This window comes from Anolis sagrei, chromosome 5, assembly GCF_037176765.1.
Source record: "Anolis sagrei isolate rAnoSag1 chromosome 5, rAnoSag1.mat, whole genome shotgun sequence".
Classification (NCBI taxonomy): domain Eukaryota; kingdom Metazoa; phylum Chordata; class Lepidosauria; order Squamata; family Dactyloidae; genus Anolis; species Anolis sagrei.
The window spans coordinates 184202506-184222624 of record NC_090025.1 but is presented as its reverse complement, the minus strand read 5'-3'; the positions used below and the strand labels follow the sequence as shown (position 1 = coordinate 184222624).

General features: G+C 38.0%; 1 protein-coding gene across 1 annotated transcript in view; it reads right to left on the bottom strand.

The window, feature by feature from the left end:
- Positions 1-3020: 3020 nt before the first annotated feature.
- Positions 3021-20119, bottom strand: part of SLCO1C1 (solute carrier organic anion transporter family member 1C1) — a 29769-nt gene continuing 12670 nt past the window's right edge. Inside the window, exons 7-15 of the mRNA XM_060776604.2 lie at positions 19457-19555; positions 17718-17963; positions 16461-16625; positions 12874-13069; positions 10762-10927; positions 9064-9248; positions 7256-7320; positions 6139-6256; positions 3021-4936 (exon numbers count right to left, since the gene is read on the bottom strand). Coding sequence (XP_060632587.2) covers positions 4714-4936; positions 6139-6256; positions 7256-7320; positions 9064-9248; positions 10762-10927; positions 12874-13069; positions 16461-16625; positions 17718-17963; positions 19457-19555 — 1463 coding nt within the window. The 3' untranslated portion in view covers positions 3021-4713. The remainder of the gene's footprint in view (positions 4937-6138; positions 6257-7255; positions 7321-9063; positions 9249-10761; positions 10928-12873; positions 13070-16460; positions 16626-17717; positions 17964-19456; positions 19556-20119) is intronic.

Below are 20119 nucleotides of genomic sequence, written 5' to 3'. Positions count from 1 at the left end.
TGGATACAAAATCAAGTAGATCTGGAAGGCTGGCTGTATTATCTGTTTTTCACTCTCTGTACTTCCTTTCAACATTGGATGAACAGGAGCCTATGAGGATGCCATATTAAAACAATTTAATTGGATATTGAATGGCAAAATCATGGGAATTTTAGTTTGCTGATAAACTTCACTATTTGGCAAAGAAGACTAAAGACCTTATAACACTACAGCTCACATGATTCCATAGCACTGAGCCATGGGAGTTAAAGTGGTGTCAAGTAGTTGCACCCTTGGAGTCCATGCTGGCTGCAGAATTCATGTTTAAAACAGGAAACTATCCCAAGTTCTTGATTATGATGCTAGTTCTTTACTGCAGCAGGAATGGCTCTATAATATCTGCAGTGATTACAATCCTCCAGTCAGAAGGTGGCAGCACAACCCTGCAGATGATACCATATTCTCCATAAATACTTCAGCATAGCTATTCCAATTTCCAAGAAAGGAGAGCAGTATAAAACTTGCCTGCTTATAAAGAGCATTAAAAACTTTGAAGCACTAATTACACCTGTAATACATGCAATCTCATCTTATTTTGGAAGCTTAACAGAGTTGGACCTGGCAAGTTCTTGGATGGAACCAGTCAGGAATATCAGTAATCCTAATATAATTGCTGAGAAAGAAACCTTGAGCGTTATTGTGACTCAATCAGTTCTGAGCTAGATAGATGTCTCAGTGGTCTATTTGTAAGGCAATTTAGTACAACTTGCCTGGGTCTACAGGAAAGGGCAAAATTTATCACTCTCCACTTCCGCACTTAACTGAGTGCAAACTACTGAATTCTGTTTGCAGAGATTGAAGTAATCTCCCAGACTGGACTGTTGGAGGGTGTAAAGAAATTTAATGATTCCCACTATCAGAAATTTCACAATTCCTTAACAGGGTTTTTTTTTAAAGACAGAGAGATGGAGGGAGGAAGAAAACTAAGTAAAGTTAGCACTTCACAAGGAAGCAACAGGAATAAGCAAATGAAAAGGGGCACTTGTAGTGTACAAATCATGTGTTATGCAACAAGAAGCAGAGTAATGATTTCAAACCAAGGCAACTCAAGCTTGCTACTAAATAAACCCATTACTTCTCCCTTCTGTTCAGTGGAGGAACAACACAATGTCAAAGGGAATGACAATATGAACAGAGACCTCAAATCTGACATTACCTTCTGCGGCTCTCTGTGGTGTTGGTGAATATATGGGGGTTCAAACCTCAGCCTTGTGTGAACATAAAGAAGGTCTCAAATAAGAACGCTGCACTTGTTTTTTCCAGCAGTCGACAAATCTGGAGCCGAGTCATTGCATTTTGGATTATCGGAGCATTTCTAAGCAAAAGCTGGGAAGGGAGCCAACCCCTTTCCCCCTGGAAACAGGCACAAGACGATGCCTGGCATTTCTGATACTGGGATGAGAGCCAAGGGCTCCTGCCCCAACTGGGGATAGGCCAAGATTAAACTTGTCCGAGGTTGGGGGTCCAACCTAAAATCCCATCATGCCAAAATCTCTGAGAATGCAGGGTTGCATGGATTTTCTCCTTTCAGTTTTACAGTGGGCTGTTTGTTGTCTTGGATTTATCACTGTCATTTAAATTGGGCCCCACTACTATATCTATGACAAGAGGTATTCTATTACAGTACCATAAAACAGAACCAATGCTAGTGGGGTTTAGGTGGTATATTGGCCTAGAAGACCAAGGAAATGACTGTGATTTTCTGATGCCCCCCTCCATCAAGAAAACCTCACAACATACATGTATTGACCTTTTAGCAGGAACTATTTTTAATATGAAATGAATGGACCATTTTGCCTTGTGAAATAGTGTGTACACTTGGATCTTTATGTATGGATTCAACCATCAGCAGCTTGCAAATATTCCCCAAATATTCTAAAAAGAAAACCTTGATTTTTCCATTGTATAGCACTATTAGTGCACCAATGGGACTTGAGCATCCATGGATTTTGTAATCCATATGGGGTCCCAAATCCAAATGCCAATGAATATGAAAGGGTCACTGTATTCACCTAGACCTCTGGATTCTGCTTATTGATTATTGCAACCTGGAAGTCCACTATTTCATTATACAGTTGTTAGAGTGAGCTATTGGCAGGAATTGATGTGGAGAAGAAGAAAACCCACTATCACCACCAGGCCAGCCCTGGCACAGCTAAAATCTCCTTTTGTGATTTATTCCTTCTCCTTGAAAGAGGAAGAACAATGCTGCAGGAGATCCCTACAGCAGTGTCCTTATCTGAGGAAGCACAGGGCAAGGAGGCTTGGGGCCTCATCAGACAGGGCAATTTTAGCAACCTATGATGCTTCCAACTGGGGCGGATGCTTCCCCTGCAACACAGAATCCTGCCTGTGTTGTGCCACTTTCAATGGAGCTAGCACAGGTCTTCAACAGGAGAGCAATGCTCCCCATGTGTGATGTGGGAAGCATCACCTCGAGGGAGTGGCATGAGGAGTGACATATTTGCCCCTTTGCCCCTCTGTCTAGCGATGTGCATTGTGATGAAGTCATCGTAGACTAGCTTGGAGGTGCTGCAGGTGAGGTAGAGGCAGCATGAGGGCAAGACAAAGATTTTGGCAGCACTCAAGTCTGTAGCATTCATGTGTTTAAGTGGGGTCACACTGCATTAATTCTATAGTGTTGATGCATCCTAGAACATGGAGCTGTGGATTCAGATTGCAGGAAAAGAGATTCAACCAAAACATCAGGTAGACATTTCTGATGGTAGGAGCTCATTGACAGTGGAATATGCTGCTTCAGAGTGTGGTCAGCACACCTTCTCTGGAGGTCTTTAAATAGAGGCTGGACAGTCACCTACGGATTGAACTCAATAGCCCTTGTGGTTTCTCCCAACTCTATGTTTTATAATACTGTGAGAATGCAGGATCTAAGCTATTAATGTTTTATCTTTATGCATTAATGTAACACACAGGCCTGCACATTAAAAAACTGGACTGCAAGACAAAAAAACTATAAGCAATTTTCTTTGAATGCATTTTAATTGACTTACAAGGGATTTTTCATAAAATCATATTACACATTATATTGTCACATCTATACAATGTGTACAAAAAGAACAAAGTAGAAGGAAAATAGGCCTTTTCATTCTCCAAGCACAACTGTAGTACTGACATTTAACATGGGGATTAAATCACATCATTTTTAAAAATGTTCTAGTCTTTAAAACGGCAAAAAACCCTGTGTGTCACAAAGCTGAGACACAAAGCCCACTTTCTGCAGTGGTAGAATACGTTTTTCACTAGCAAGAAAGGAGAGGACTTTTGCCTCTTTTCGGGAATTGGTGAAATTCTTAAGACTTTTTGGAACTTGGCTTAAAATAGACAGTACAAAGTGGGTAAGATCTAAATCCAATTTTAGTCTTAGTGGTAGGAAGAATGTTTGAAAATATTCTTAAAAATAGCTAACACAGAAAGAAAGAGGGATTTTTGTATGCAAAAGAAAAAGAAAAACCTGACCAGAAGAAACATAGACTGGTAATGGCCTTCATAGTTTGGGATTTACTATATAAAAAAATAGCATGCTGTACTAAACAGGTTTCTCTGCCTAGGTAGTAATATTTTTTGTTTAGTGTTTTTAATTTGTGTTCAAGCTGTTTCCAAAGATGAACCTTTCACAGAGGTTTCTTATCCAGAGATGGTTTGTCGTTGCCTTCTTCTGAGACTGAGAGAATATGGCTTGTTCGTCCAGGGGTTTCTATGGCCGAGTAGGGATTCATAGTCATAGTCCAATGCTCAAACCACTACATTCTGCTTGTTCAAACATTTCCATGCAAAACTATTATTTTCTGTTCTGATAGACTGTCCAGAAAATAGGTTGATCCGGGAGATTTTTGTACAAAATTTGCATTGGAAGCACAATTTTCTGCACATAAAACAACTTTGCACAAAAATAAAATTTTCTCTACTGAAAATATTTTTTCCATATGGAAAAATTGTTTGGTTGGGGGAAAAAACCCAATAGTGTCTGAATTTTGCACAAAATAAGTTCCCAATTGCGAATAGGTTTTCAAAGGTCCCCTCAATGGGAAGAAAAATATTAAAATAACTCATTTACTTCAAGAAGAAAATCACTGAAGAGCTACAATCCTACTTAGTTCCAGGTTTCAGGGTTTCTTTAAACTTAGGTTAATTTGGATTAACCTAGATCACCTTGTGCAGTGTTTAGTTACCACAGAACTGAGACAGTTGCATACCAAACTAAGGAGTCAGTGTAGATGAGTTGAAAGTTAAGTATCCTTAACTAAAGAGTTGTTCCAGAATACTGACAGTTCATTTTTAATACACAATCATTAAATAAATGAAAATGTTTCATGCTTGTGTAAATGTCAAACACAGCATCTTCTTAAGGAATATTGGACATTTTTCCCCCAGAAAAATCCTCTATTCATTTATACACTAATCCTGGTATTTCTTACGTGCAGAAAATGGGGTGGTGGTGGTGGAGGAGGTATTGTTTGGTTTTGGAAGAATGTCACTTACAAAATCGTATTGTCAGGCCTCTACAAGTTCTAGAAAGCTTACCAAATTTGGATTTGTAAAAAAGTTATATTGCCCATCCAACTACCCACCCCCAACCCAAACACATGAACTTATAATAAAGCCGAGGTCAAGATTTCCTTCTTAGGACAAAATCAGGGGGAACATCTAGTCTTCCTAAAGTCGTGTTTCTTTCTCTGGCCAGTAGGTGGACTGAATCAAATGGTCACTGTTGACAAAGTCACTTTTCCTGCTTTTGGCCAAAGTTATTCCTGTGTCTTCACTGGATATTACAGCTTCATTATGATGAATGTACCTTTTCTTCAGGACAATCAGGACAGCAATGCTTAGAAACGTGGACATGGTGCCCAACACAACAGTCAAACCAAGATAGATATACCTGTTGTGGAGTAAGAAAGATTTGCATTCATTACTTAAATCTAGTGAATTTCATTACAATTTTTTCAGTGATCAGATTTTTTAAATAAGATTTTTCTAAGTACTCCATTTTCAAGGGGGGGATTTTAAATACACTCTCAGTGGAATTAAAACTAAGGCATTTGTCTATCCAATGCTGGGCCTTTTAAAATTATATTCATTTAATTAATTTATAAGCTACCTTTATCCCAGAGCGGGACCTAGCACAGTAGATTAAATGCACTTACAGTGACATTTAAAAACAATTAACATCAGTTAATCAACATTTTAAAACCATACAATTTTAAATAAATAAATAAATAAATAAATCCATACCAATAAAAATAGCTCTATTGCTTGTACATTAAAAGCTTGATTTAATAAAAACATTGCCTGTTGACTTCCGGTTTAGGAATGGTGGTGAATGACTCTGTCTGTACTCATTAGCATGATTTGTGCCTCTAACAAGTCCAATTAAAGGCAGAAGTTCATCTGGCTACACATAAATAAGCCAAGGAGAAGTGTGGTGTCGAGAGGGGAAAGCCTTGAGTTTGTGGGAACCTCCCAGAAGATCCCAGCTCACAATCCATCATCATCACCATCATAATTGCAACTGATGATATCCATCCACCCTGAAAGCTATTTTGGCAGTCTAGTATTTCTGGGGCAATGGAGATCAGAGCACTGGGAAAGAACATTTATGGTACCTTCCCAGTCATTGAGTGCTTTCACAGACTCAAGATGTCCTGCTACAACTGTTTATCCCTCAACACTCCATGGCTGGGCGAGTGCTGTAGATGTCACTTTCCCAGTATTTCCAGCACTCAAGGCTTTTGGGGACTTTGATTTGTCATTCATGATTGGAATAACAAATCCCCAGCATAGAATAATAGAAACATAGAATCATAGAGTTGGAAGAGACCTCATGGGCCATCCAGTCCAACCCCCTGCCAAGAAGCAGGAATATTCCATTCAGAGCAGTTATGATATTATAAATAAATACAGCTCACAACTTTGTAACTGCTGGTGACGTTGCCGGCTCTTGAGCATTCAGCCATTACCATCTCTAAGCCAACAACAGTTGCAGACACAGCAGCAGCTCACTGTCAGATGGAGCTCAAAATCTATGGATTGTGTGTATAATCAGAAACACTTCTGTAGAACTGAAGATTTCCACTGACTTACCTAAAGGCATTTGAATCATATAGCCTGCATGCACCTTGGCCTCCACACCTTTTGCTTCCCCACTTGAGACAAGTTGTGTCAATTGAGACTCCAAAATACACTGGAGCTGGAATTCCTGCTATATTTTGAGAAAAAGAAAGAATAAATAAATATATGCACATGTTAATGTTGAAATGCTTTCTCTGTGACTGTGGAATGACATAGGAAGAGCCAATGCCTTCCAAGTAGAATTCAAGAACCTTCTTGGACCCTCCTTTCTCAAATTCAACATTCACAGAAGACCTAGTCAGCTCAACCAATGGTAATGAATTCTAGGAGTTGTAGTCTGCCAAAACAGTCAAAACAAATGCTAATTTTTGATCAATATCCTATGGGAATGTCTAACTTGGCTTAAACAGGTGTGATCCCCCACACCTGGATTTTGTCTAGGATCCTGTCATTACCTTCTGGCTATCTAGGCAACCAATATGTAATGGTTGTGGAAACCAAAGAGGCAAAGTCAACATCAATGCTCCACTTAAACATACCTAAGAATTGCAGTCTCTGGATATTTAGGTATATGGAAAAATAAGCAGGCTCTTCGGTACTGTTATATATTATTTATTTTATAGTCATGGATATAGCAACTCGTATATTTCCTCTAGGGAAAAACACAGACATGTTAATGCCTGGATGCTTTGTTTTCATCACATCATATTTTATTGCATGTGAGGCCACATTATACCACCATACATGATAAATCATCTGTTTTACTTCCATTGTAACCCATACACCTTCACCATAAAGGGGGCACTATCCATCTAACACAGCCTGATTAGTTCTTTCACCCACATCAGCATGTCTGGGTTATTTAGCACATTACCAGCCTGAAATAGCAGGTTGGACCTCCACTTCATCCATTGCAGACTGTAGAGCTGTTTTCAGCCCTTCTTGACATATTTTATTTTCTCCCTAGCCTATGCCTCGCTATCAAAAATTTGGCAAGTATTTTGTGAAGATTTACAATTTTCCATCAAGAGTGTCTCAACAGGTTGGGACAACCTTTCTTGTTAAAGATTAGAACAATTATGAATGTTTCTTTAATTCTCAATTCATATTTACAGAGACTCATACTTACCAAGAACCCTTATAGCTAAAGTATAGATTCCCAGGGAAAACGATTTGAGTTGTGGATTAATGCATCTGAAAAAGAGAAATGGAAAAAAACCTTAACCTTTATTTTATTTTATTAATTGCTGTCAAGATTAATTCCACTCACAATGACTGTATGAATGAAATAGGGTCACACTAAGGGCCTTTCCAGACAGATCCAAAAATGCGGGACCTGTCAAGCTTTTGTGATATCCAAGCGACACTTCTGGTAAAAGCACTGTTTCCCTGCTTTGTTCTAAATTAATTAGACACATGGTAAGACTCAGATGTTAGGTAAGATCTGGGTCTTACCAGATGTAGTCCCTGTGTGGATTGGATCCACGGACAGCGTCACGTGATCACCTGGCCCAATTCACACAGCCATTTTGATTTTTCAGGCTCCATGAGCCCAGAAAATTTAAAGTTATTAATTCTATTTTAATATTTATACATTTATATAGAGTTGCATTTGTTTTGTTTTTTAATGTTGGGTCTTAAATAAGAGAGAAAAGCAAGGTAATAATTCTAATAGTAATGTATATGTTTTTGAGAAAATTCAACTCTCTCTGAGTATTGTATCTAAACTCAGAGAGCAGAGGAAAATCTAAGACAGGCAGCCAATTATATGTATTGCAGTCTGTGCTAATTAAAACTTTGGGCATTCTGATGCTGAAAACTCTTGTTTCATTTGTATTACTGGTTATTTCCAGGTCTGTTTTGTTCTCTATGCTGCCTAGTATTTGCTAAAATAAATTGATTTTTCATACACTATTTCTTAGCTACACATGTGACACTTTCCAATAATGCTTTCATCTGGCAGACTTATATCAACATTGGTACAAGTCTGCCACCTTTAGGGCTTTAGATTAATTACACCTGAAATTAAACTTCAACATTGTGAAGTCAGAGGTCCATGATGATGTTAATGATGATAATGATGTAGTTAGATCTCATTCCCAGATATAATTCAAAAACGAATTGCTATCAGTTCTTTGCTTTTCTTAGTCTTATTTCTAGATGCTTCATTTCAAACAAAAATGTTTAACAATTGAAGAGGTCTATCAAATCATTGATGATGTTTGTCATGTTTTACATCCTCTTGTTCTTATAGATGGTGGTGGTGGTAGTGATTATGATATTTCAGGTAGATTGCAGATCTAGACAATTCTGTTGACTTCTGCTAGCTATACAGACACATGTTTTCTCCTCCCGCCTTTACTGTCACTATGCTCCAGAAAGTACCTTACACTGGTGTAACAGAACAATATTCAAATATTCCAACCTAAGCTTCAATAACATACCTTCACACAGAGGATGGACTTCTGGTGGTGACTTTTGATGTAACCTCTCCTTATGTTGAAGTATCTCATCCTTTGTGAAATGAGGCAGCCTGTACTTCCTTGCATGACCCCAATACATGCAAACCCAAGTTGAAAGCATCAGAGTTGCGCTCATAACAAGCAGGGAGCTTCTACACATTATTTGGTTGTAAGCACATAAAGTAAGTCTTAAAAAGTAATCACTGATGTTTTTCAGACCTCCAATACTTGTTACCATTGGCCATTTTTCCAACTGTGCAACTAGCCAGATGAGGAATCTGCACTCATCCAGCCTCATCAAATCTAATCAGCTTACAGTCTTTTTTTCCCTTGCAAAGCAGAGATATAGGATCCACTGTAGTTTGAACTTCAGCTTTTAGACAGCGGCAATATATTTGCTAAAAGAACACCTTACTTAATACTTTCCTTGTAGCCCTTGAAAATATTAATGTCAAGATTCTGATTCTCAATTTACCTTAGAAGTAAAATGTACCCAGGAGTACCTCCAATAGACAAGGTATACGAAGTCATTACTGATACCACCAAAAAATAGAGGAACATTTTGGGGCATTCATTTCCTTTTTGACAAGATCCTGCCACAGCTGAAGAATACCTTGATGCAAATGCTGGGATTTCCACACAGCTGCAATTATAAAATATCTGGAATAAAACAAATGAAGTATGGGTTCAGGAACCGCCAAATGATGGCATGCTAGCTTAAACTTGTAGCAGTTCAAAGAAAAGTAAATGCCTTTTAGATTTTAAATCAGCCACATTGTTTGCAATTCCTTGTGCTCTTGAAATATTTCCAAATGCTCTGAGAATTCTTGTGATGGTCCCAGTGCCAGAATGATGACTTTTTATGCAAACAATTATATTTGACCACATCCATGAAAACGTTCCAAAAACATTTGAACAAGGCACAGTGGATTACAGGATGCTTTCCCATCAGGTAATGAGTTTAAATAAAGTTTTGTTGAAAAATGGGGGGGGGGGCTTCCCTACAATCTCAAAAGCCACCTCCCACACTATTTTGAAGACTCCTTTAATTCTCCATAATGCAGTTTCAAAGGGTTTAAGAATTGTGAACAAATTAGGGAATCGAATTTGGTAGTGGATGGCTCTATGTTGATGAGCCAGGCATTCCCTCTCCCCAGATTTTGGTTTAAACTTTAAGTGAATTATCCAAGGTACTGAACTGTATCCCCCAAACAGGTTCAATATCATCAATTTAAAGCAACCTCATTGTCGCACTAGTTTCCAACTAGTTGCCACTGACACTTCTAAAATAATCTCTGGCTCCTTGAATGTATAGCAGCCAACAAATAGCAGAGGAATATGCTTCCTTGGAGTGTGGTGGATTCTTCTCCACTAGAGATTTTAAAGCAGAGACTGGATGGTTATCTGTTGGAAGTGCTTGGATTCTGCATTCCTGCATGGCAGGGGATGGACTGGATGGCCTCTGGGGTATTGTCCAACTCCATGAGCAAATGGGGCTCATAGACAGGAGGAGGAGGAGGAAGCAATAATTACAAAACCAATGGTGTTGAGAATCCTGGAATCCTGGCAACTACCATTAATCTTGTTGGGCTTTCAAAGACCTATGGGATCAGAAAGTCAAGATACTTGGGCTTTTCAATGAGCAGTGACCATGTTGATATCTGCCACAACCACCTTTGATATCTTCTCTGGGCTTAGCTGTGATCCTTAGCTGTGAGTGAAAGGATGGATCATTTTAGCAATGAGATATTTTTATCAGCTATCTCTATTGCACTTCAAAATATTTTTAGAGTGGTTTTATGTTGGACCCATTGGAAGATTTCCTTCTTGTGGAGATAAAAATGGCTAAAACTGTTATGTTGATTCAACCCAAGTTGTTTGGATTTTCAAATTCTGATAATTCTGGAGACAGTCATAATGCGTGCCTGAACTTTGAACTTTACTGCTAAATCACAGTCCTTTATCACTTATATTTGAATTGATTTAACTCATCAGCATGAATATTGGGTAAGCTGGTCTATAAAAGGAGAGAGAGAGAGAGAGAGAGAGAGAAAAAGAGAGAGAGAGAGAGATGCTTGCCATAGATGCAGGCGAAACGTCAGGAGAGAATGCCTCTAGGACATGGCCATATAGCCCAAAAAACCCTACAACAACCCAGAGAGAGAACACTTACCATGTCTTTCCCACTTCCATTAGCCGTTTTACAACCAGCAAGACAAGCTGAGACATAAGTGATTCCATTTTCCCCGCATATGGGATCCCATTCATTTTTGGAACATATGCATTCAGAGTTGCACTCCGAAAAGAGAGTTTGTTCATAATGGGAGATCTGTTTAGTACTAGGGAGAAAAAAGGGGAATATCAGGATAATCTTTTCTTGATGGTCAGAGGCAAGAGGGTTAGCTCTCTTCTCTTCAGCTCACTCTACATTGGACCAGTAGCAGCTGGTAGCTAGATCAGGCATGGGCAAACCAGCTCTCCAGGTGTTCAGGACTTCAATTCCCACAACAGTCGGTAAGCTGTCTAGGATTTCTGGGGGCTGAAGTCCAAAATACCTGGGGGGCCAAAGTTTGCCCATGCCTGTCCTAGATGAATAAATGCAGTGAATCAGTGGGGCCGTAAAAACAAACAAACCAACCTTGACTTTTAGTTTGAACATCAAGGAGCTATCCAAGGTGCTGTGTCTATTTTCGGTATTCATATTCAGCATTGTGGATAATAGCCTCTTTAAACTTCAGACTAAACCTCATAATGGATTCCCTTTGGAGGTTGGCCTGCGGTTCCTACCTTTCGGCTCTTATAGCTCAGCTTGCCCTTAGGTTCTCCATGGATCTGGTACTCAGGCTTCAATGTGACTATGATACTGAATAAGAAGTTGTGTTTATTTTTGAATTCGAGTTGCTAAAATGTGACCAATTACCCTCATTAGTTTTTACATGAAAATAAATTCAGAGATATAGAAAATAATACAGAAAAGCTTTATTATATATGAAATACAGTAGAGTCTCACTTATCCAACTTTCACTCATCCAACATTCTGTATTATCCAATGCAGTCTGACTCCCACCCGGATCCACAGCTGTTTCAATACAATGTGGTGTTCTAGTGCTAAGTTTTTAAATACAGTAATTACTACATAACGTTATCATGTATTGAACTACTTTTTCTGTGGATTTGTTATAAAACATGATGTTTGGTGCTTAATTTGTAAAATGATAATGTAATTTAGTGAAAAGGAAACTTTAATAAGTTTTTCCGTATTATCCAAAATATTCGCTAATCCAACATTTTGCTGGCCCGTTTATGTTGGATAAGCAAGATGCTACTGAAAGTTAAATATCAAACATGAAATCCCAATTTTGGGGGGAAAGTGGAATATAAAGTCCTACCAGTGACCCCATTCTTGTTTTAAAAGCATAGAGTTATAGGTTTGACCCCCAAAATGGAAATCATAAGGCAGGAGGAGGCTGGTAAAAGAAAAGGCCTTCCCTGAATCTGAATTCATTTTGTAACAAGCCTTCAAGTAGTCTCTAGAAGCTTCATAATTTTGCTTTATCTATGTAAGACTTACCTTTTTGGCAATTAAAATTTATTTATATAGATTAAACAAAATCTACATAAAAACATACCAATAAAACATCAACAAAAAAAGATTAAAAATACTTTTTCTGGAATAATACTACTACATCCTAAACATAAAAAAAACCATTTACCACTGACTATAAACAATGTATGTTGTCTAAACTAAGGGCTTTACATTCTCTTTCTGGTGATTATATTCACTCAGTTTTCTACACTCATTTAGTGAAAAGGAACAATTGGTTCATCCTTTCTCACATAATAACACTTCTAGTCGAAAAAAACAAAGATGGAGATTTGCTGGAGGAACACAATAACTGGCTCCCATTCTTTCTTAAAGTTAGAGATTTCTCCTTAATCAACATAGTCAGCGTATCTACTTCTGCACTTTCGCTTAAGTCAATAATCTTGCTATGAGTCTCTCCATTTTTGAGCATAGACAATTCTTATTGTCATGGTCATGTATAGCAATAAGCTTCCACATTTTCTAGAAAATATGCAAGGCTTACCTGATATGGCTATTTCATTTAATGCCTGCATGTTGTTAGCTTTATATAATTCTTTTTGCTGAAACATGCTGAACTGCATTTCTTTTTTTTCGAATGTACCTCTCCTCTTTCTCAGTTATTTCTGTCTTTGATATAATGTCTGTTGTTTGGGAAGCAATGTATTATTGTTTTTGGTACAATATTTTATGTGAACATACCCTTGGTAGGAGACAGTCAGGCCAGCCACATCAGCGTTCTTGCAACCCATGGCAAAAAGCAAAAGAAGCAGTAGATATCCAAAGACAGATGATACCAAAGACAGCCTGGCTGCTCCCAAAACGTTCAGCCTGAATTTCTTCATGATCAAACCTCCGGAGAATATACCAAGGGCTACAGCAGGAATATTGATAAGACCTACAGTCCAAAAACAGGAAAATCACCAAAACAGCCATATTTTAAAAACAGGAAACTCAAGGGAACGAATAATTCCATGCTATTCTGTTTTGGTCACATCTCACCTGGAATATAGTGTCCACTTCTGGGCACCAAATTCAAGGAGAATACTGACAAGCCGGGACATGTCCAAAGAAGTATAATCAAAAAGGTAATGGCCTGGAAATCATGTTTTATGAGGAGCAGCTTAAGGAGCTGGGTATGTTTAGCTTGGAGAAGAGGAGATTGAGAGGTGACATGATAGCCATGTTGAAATATTTGAAAGGATGTCATATACAAGGACCTGCTTCAAGGACCTGGAGATAGAACAATGGATTCAAACTACAGTAAAGGTGATTTCACTGAAATGTAAGAAGAATGCCCTGATAGTAAAAACTGTTCAACAGTGAATATGTGCCTCAAAGCGTGACAGAGTCTTTTTCTCTAGAGTTTTTAAACAAAGGCTGGATGCTGATCTGTCAAAAGTGTTTTTATTGCTATTCCTGTATAATAGAATGTGGTTGGACTGGATTCCCTTTGTGGTCTTTCCCAACACGATGATTCTTTGAAACTTGTTTTTAAGAACAAGCAAAAATCCCCTGTGAATTGTGGTCAGTCCTACAATCACTCCCTCATAATTCTTCCTTTATTGCATCCTCTGAATTAATCCTGAAATATATGGATTAATTTTCATATTAAAATTCAGTAATTGCTAATGTAGGAAATCTGAAGTGGTCCGTTTGCTATACTTTTCCTCCCTCTCCCCCTCCCTCTGCTCTCTCTGCTGTCCAAATGCAAGATTATCTGGGCCTATTTTGGGGACTTGCATAATTATCCTATAGTTACCGCAGTAAACCTTCTCCATACTCTTTGCAAATGGTACTCCCTCTGCTTTGCACCACCTTAATTCATTTCACACATAGCTAAAGGCTTAGTGCTAAGAAAAGCTCGGAATACAATGGAGGGCACTGTGTTAACGGGCAAGAATTGGTTTTTGAGTGCTTTTTCTCTTTGCGTAAACAGGGCTCACAGATTACAGTTTATGGAGTGGCATGCCAGAAAATTCCAGCTTTTATCTTCGAGGAACAAACAGTGTAGAGGTGGTCATAGGCAGCAAGCAGTCGGCAGGCCAGAACAGATGTTTTAAAAGAACCCAGTTCGCCTATCTTCTTTTATCACGTGATGGAAGACTAACTCACAATTAAAATATTTCCAAGTAATAGTTTCAAAAAGAGGCAAAAACTTCCAGAAACTGAGCTTTTTGGAACTCCCATTGGATTAACTCAGTGGTTCTAAAAAAATTGGATCTAGTAAAACTTCTGAAAGTAGTTTTGAAGAACGGGGAGGTATCAGGAGCAGTGGGAAATCTATATTCAATGGAGCATCTATGGGATAAGTCTTCCTTTTTCAGTTTTATCTTATTATATTAACTTCTGATTGCAATAGAGGCTAGTAGCTTCAACATCAATAAATCCCCACTAAGTTTTAGTCTGAACTTTCAAGGAGATATTCAAGATGGTGAACCTAACTTTTAAAGTTCGGACTAAATCTCAGATTTCAGACTAAATCTCAGATTTCCTGTTATTCTGATTTCAAAGCTACAAACATCCACTAAATTACTAAATAAGAGAAAGTTACATGAATTTGTTCCACATGATGAAGGAAATGGAGTTACCATTTAATCTCTTTTGGCTCGGGTTTAAGTCCATATGGGAGAAGACAACTTGGGTTTGTCAAATTTGCCTCTCCTCTGAAATGAGACTTATTGTGACTTTCTATACACAGGTATGTCAATATTCCAACTTGAATCATCTCCAATTCTAGATAAGCCTTTTGTCCCAGAAATAAATTCACATGCATTTGTGTGCTTATTTTTCAAATGTATATTTAAATTCATGAATCCATGGACCCAAGTGTATTTGTGAATGCTTTTGTATGCAAATGTTCATTTATTTTATTATTTATTTATTTTCCTTATTTATACTCCACCTTTCTCTACCCGAAGGGGGACTCAGGGCAGCTTACATATGGCAATTATTCAATGCCTTAAAACATACAACATTAATCTTAAAATCCATTGATTTAAAATTAATACCTATTAACAATTTTAAAATTACATTCAATATTAAAATCATGTCATCCAAAAATCGTAATCTAATCGTAATTCTGTAGCCATTGTGCATATTCCAATTATATTATTGCACTGCTTATTGCACAGGCCTGGCCCCAGGTTTTTACTCTCCTCCTGAAGGCTAGGAAGGAGGGGGCTGATCTAATGTTACTAGGGAGGGAGTTCCACAGCTGAGCTGCTTGCAAAGAAGGTGGGATCAAGAGCAGGGCCTCCCCAGAAGATCTTAATCTCTCAAGTGGTTCACAGGGGAGATATGTTTAGATAGGTAAACTGGGCCGGAACTGTTTAGGGCTGTATAAGCTAAAGCCAGCAGTTTGAATTGTGCTTGGTAGCAGACTGGCAGCCAGTGGAGCTGATGTAACAGAGGGATTGTCTTCTCCCTGTACACTGCTCCAGTGAGCAACCTGGTTGCCACCCATTGGACCAAATGGAGCTTCCAAACAGCCTTCAAATGCAACCACACATGGAGTGTGTTGCAGTAATCTATACAGGGTGTAACCAGAGTATGGACCACTGTGGCCAAGTCTGACTTCCCAAGGCATGGGCACAACTGGCGCACAAGTTTTCGTTGTGCAAAAGCTTCCCTACCAATTGTTGAAATTTGTGTAAATTGTCTTTTCCAGAATGCATCGCAAGCTTGAAAATGTATGAATAATGTTATCATTTTATTCTCTCTCTGAGACAGTGTTCCAAAGATTATTTGTTGCTCAAAAACCCATTGAGTATAACAAATGTGGGGTTTTTTGGTTTAAAAACATAAATATTAAAATTTCTGTGAATTTTTTGCATGAAAATTAGTCTCCATTGCATAAAAAAGTATTAATAACATTTCTGCACAGAAATGTAATCTCTGGAGCAGCAGAACATAAGATTGCTCCATCTTTAGGGTGGCATTCCTTCATTTATTTCTGTTTAAAGATAGCTATAATGGCACATCTCAGTCTTTCCTTTTCCAAGCTAAACTTATTCATTCTCCATGGTTTTCCCTCAAAAGACTTGGTTTCCATACCCTTGAACTTCCAAGGTAAACTTTGCTTATATTATTTAAAAAACTATTTTCTTTTCTAAGAATGTATTTCATGTTTCAAAACCCCCAAGCAGTATTTTCCTGTTGCCACTGAGTTTTTGTTCTAGTTGATGTAACAAGAAGGGAAGTTCTATACTCACAATCTCTGTACCTACATTCCCTTATCAAATCAAACCATGTATGTCATTTTTCATGAAGAATATCCTCAGATATACCTATGAGAAAATTCGTCTTTGAAGATGATTGTCCAAATTGTTGTTCAATGTATTTGGGCTTGTATGTCACCATGCCAATGAGAGAATTGAACTGGATGATGCTGGAGCAGAGATATAAGAAGTAAACCGGATTCCCAAAGAGACTCTTCAATGAAGGAAGAAAATCTGGAATACAAAATTGTTGCCAATTGTCAAGAAACAAATCATTATTAGAAATTTGTCATACAAAATTCCTATCCCATTTGAAATCCTCACAGAGAGTTAGAGCAAATCCACAGAAATAAATTGAAATTTAAGGCCATTGACTTCAATGGCTCTCTTTTAAGAATAACTAAATCCTGGGCCAACTCACAGTTGTGATATTCTTTCCTGAATCAATTGTCAAATCATAACCAAATATGGGATGGTGGCCAATACAACATGGAATGACATGGTTCTCAGGTGACTTTCTTAAGGTTGAAGTGATCCTGTGACAAATCCTGAGTGACATGACAAAGTAGTATTTTTGAGATTGTATATAGTGGTGTCGAAAGTATCATATGGTAAAGCTACTGCGCAACTATTTCACCGTACAGTGCTCTTGCCTTTTTACAAAACTGGGGTGTATTCCTTTTCACCTCTCTTAGAGCAATCAATAAAGATTGGATTTTAGAGGCACCATTTTAAGAGAGTACCATTTTGAGAAGGCTGATTTGCAAGCATATATGTTTAATCTGTACAAGAACTAGAATACTGTTGTAGACAAATGTATCCCTAACCTCCAGTTACCCTTGAATATATACTTCTGTGTATGTCCTTGTATAGGAGGTATCCTATACTACCTTGAACCTTGACCACAACAAGGTGTTCTATCTTCTTTTTATTTTTTTCTACCAGGAACTGGCCTTAGATTCTGGCTTTGGCTTTTGCCTCTTTCCCTCACTTTACATATAATCTTTATGCCATTAAGTTTATGGGGGATGGAGTCAGATCAATATGAGGTCACTGCATCCCACATGATGTTCTGTATCAACTCATTCAGCACCATGAATTGAGACAGTCAACCAACCTAGGTCAGTCAGAAGCTAGACCAAAAGCCTCAGAATGGACTAGTTATTGCCATGTAGGTAAAATAAATGGTGAATCTCTTCTGGGGTTTTCTCCATATTTTAAAGGGATATCGGAGTTGTTGAACCTATTGTAGGGATGAAAGCTCAGGGCAAATTTGCTGTCCTGCTCATATGGAAGTTACTAATTGCTAAGACTCGGAGGTCTCACCTTTAGCCATCTCAAGAAACTTGACTTCCTCTTGGTAGGTGATGTGTCTCTCTCTGTTATCTTCAGTGATAAATTTTGATTGTTCAGAGGAAGTGCTGGAATCTTTTCGTGCCTCTGGTCTTGGAAGATGCTTTGGTAAGAACCAGAAAGGGATAGCAGCAAGAATGCTGATTCCTCCTGCTATTAAGTAACCAAGCCACCAAGCTCCCACCCACTGGGAATCTTTATGAGTTATTGTTATGCTATCTGGGGAATGAAGTAAAGGATTTCTGTTATCAGTAGGAATTATTCAAAGAAATAATGGGATATGAGAGTAGGTTAAAACAGTTTAATACCATTAGAATCAACATTGGTTTCATTTGACATCAAGTTAAAACATGGCCTTTTACTAACCTGTGTGTGTGTGTCTAAAGATGTCATCCAAATTTGCATGAAGACAATGATACTAAGTAAAGTGGTAAAAAATTATAAGGGGAGCAGACTCAATCAAGTAAAGTGGAAATCCTATTGCCAGGATTTCCTGGAGGTCTCTCATTCATAGGGTCACAATAAGCCAAAGCTGAATTGATGGCAATTAACAGCAATTGCTGGAATCCCGGATCAACTACTTAGTTAAGGAGATATAACTAAGTAGCAACACCTTGCTTGATTCCCCCTCCTACCTCTAGCCACCTTAAGAGCCAGCCATTAGGTCAGGCAAAAGAGGTTCAGTCAACTCCTGTTCTGGGTGCAAGCCAATGAGTGAGGCTGCAACAAGGTCTATTACAAGGCCTTCCTCAAAGCATCTGTTTGGGGAAGCGGGTGGAAACATCCCCCACTCTGTGTTCTAATTGACAATGGAACACACTTCTTTCGTGTGATCCAGTGACTGGCTAAGATGGAATGGTGGCTAGTGGCTGTTAAGGGGGACTGTGCCTATGTAGTATTAATGATAGAGTAGTATCAGGTCTGTAACTCTAGGTTATGAATCCATAGCTGCAGGATTGAATACCAACCACTAAATAATTTAAACTAAATAGTTTAAACTTGTTTCAGAGTATTATAGAATCATCAACATCATAACAACTACAACAAAACATTAAAATTATTTATTAACTCCCTCTCCTTTTGGCTTGAGACAGGATGTAACATATTAGTCGGAGATATCCATAAAAATCAGATATATCTATAGAATATGATTTCAGACAATATATTATCCATTCTATTTCATATTTTAAGTGTTTGAATTTATTTTCTTGTACACCACTTTGAAATCTTTAGAATTAAAATGGAATACAAAGATGCAAATTAATATAATCCATTCATCCTACATGCACAATGTACTCTATATGGCCTATATGTACTTCTAAATTATGTAACTGCCTTAGTTGCACAACTAAGTAATTTCTCCTTCCTATCCCCCATCCCAATTTATTCAGCAGCAGCAACATCAGTGAGCAACAAGAATCTGTTCTCCTCTCAAGAGCAGAAATGCCATTCTACTACATCCCAATTGACAGGAGTATAGATCCCCATAACTCATACTGGCTTTTGCTCATTAAGTCAGGATCGAGGAATTTAAATGATCCTGCATATTCTCTACATTATTGAACTCACATGAATTATGAATACAAATGCAAAACTCTGAAGTTGCTTGTTTGTAACTGTGATCATGAATTTCAACTTACATGTAATAACACATAGAAATTAAGTCATTAAATATAAATAGATAAAATCATTACAAGCTTATTCAGACTCACCCATATCTACAAACCCAATGTCTACATATAGTTTGGCACATAATGACCCCAAAAGAAAACCAAAGATGGGGCCGATGATTGCAGCCGTCTGCACACAACCTATAAAAGTAAGCAAGAAATAAGATAAATAGACTGAAAATTCACAATGAATATATGTGTGTATGAAAGAGGAGCAAGACAAGGAATACAGGTGTAAGACAGCTGGTTCCAATCTCCAAAATCAATAGCAAAGTTTCTGAACTTTGCCCTCCCAAGACTTTTTCTGAACTAGATCTCAATACCAAGATCACACCACTAATCAATTCATTACATGGACAAAGCAACTATATATAATAGTCTTAGTTCAAGGGAAAACAAAGCTGGGATGCATAACTGGCATTATTGAATGGATGACCCACTTGTGGACTTTGCATAGACATCTGATTGTCTACTGCAGTAGATACTTCACTAGACTAGGGTGCAGGATCCCTGCATAAGTGTGAAAACCAAAAATAAAGAAGCTTTTTTTACCCTGACAAAACACCTCTTTAGGTACCCCAGAACTGTTTTATGGTCAAATTTTAATTTAGGCTAAATCAATTCAAAAAGTTCTCAAATTAGTCAACTGTAAAATGAAAAGGACCTCTGATGCTTTTCTTGAAGTTCAATCAAATTTGATCATAG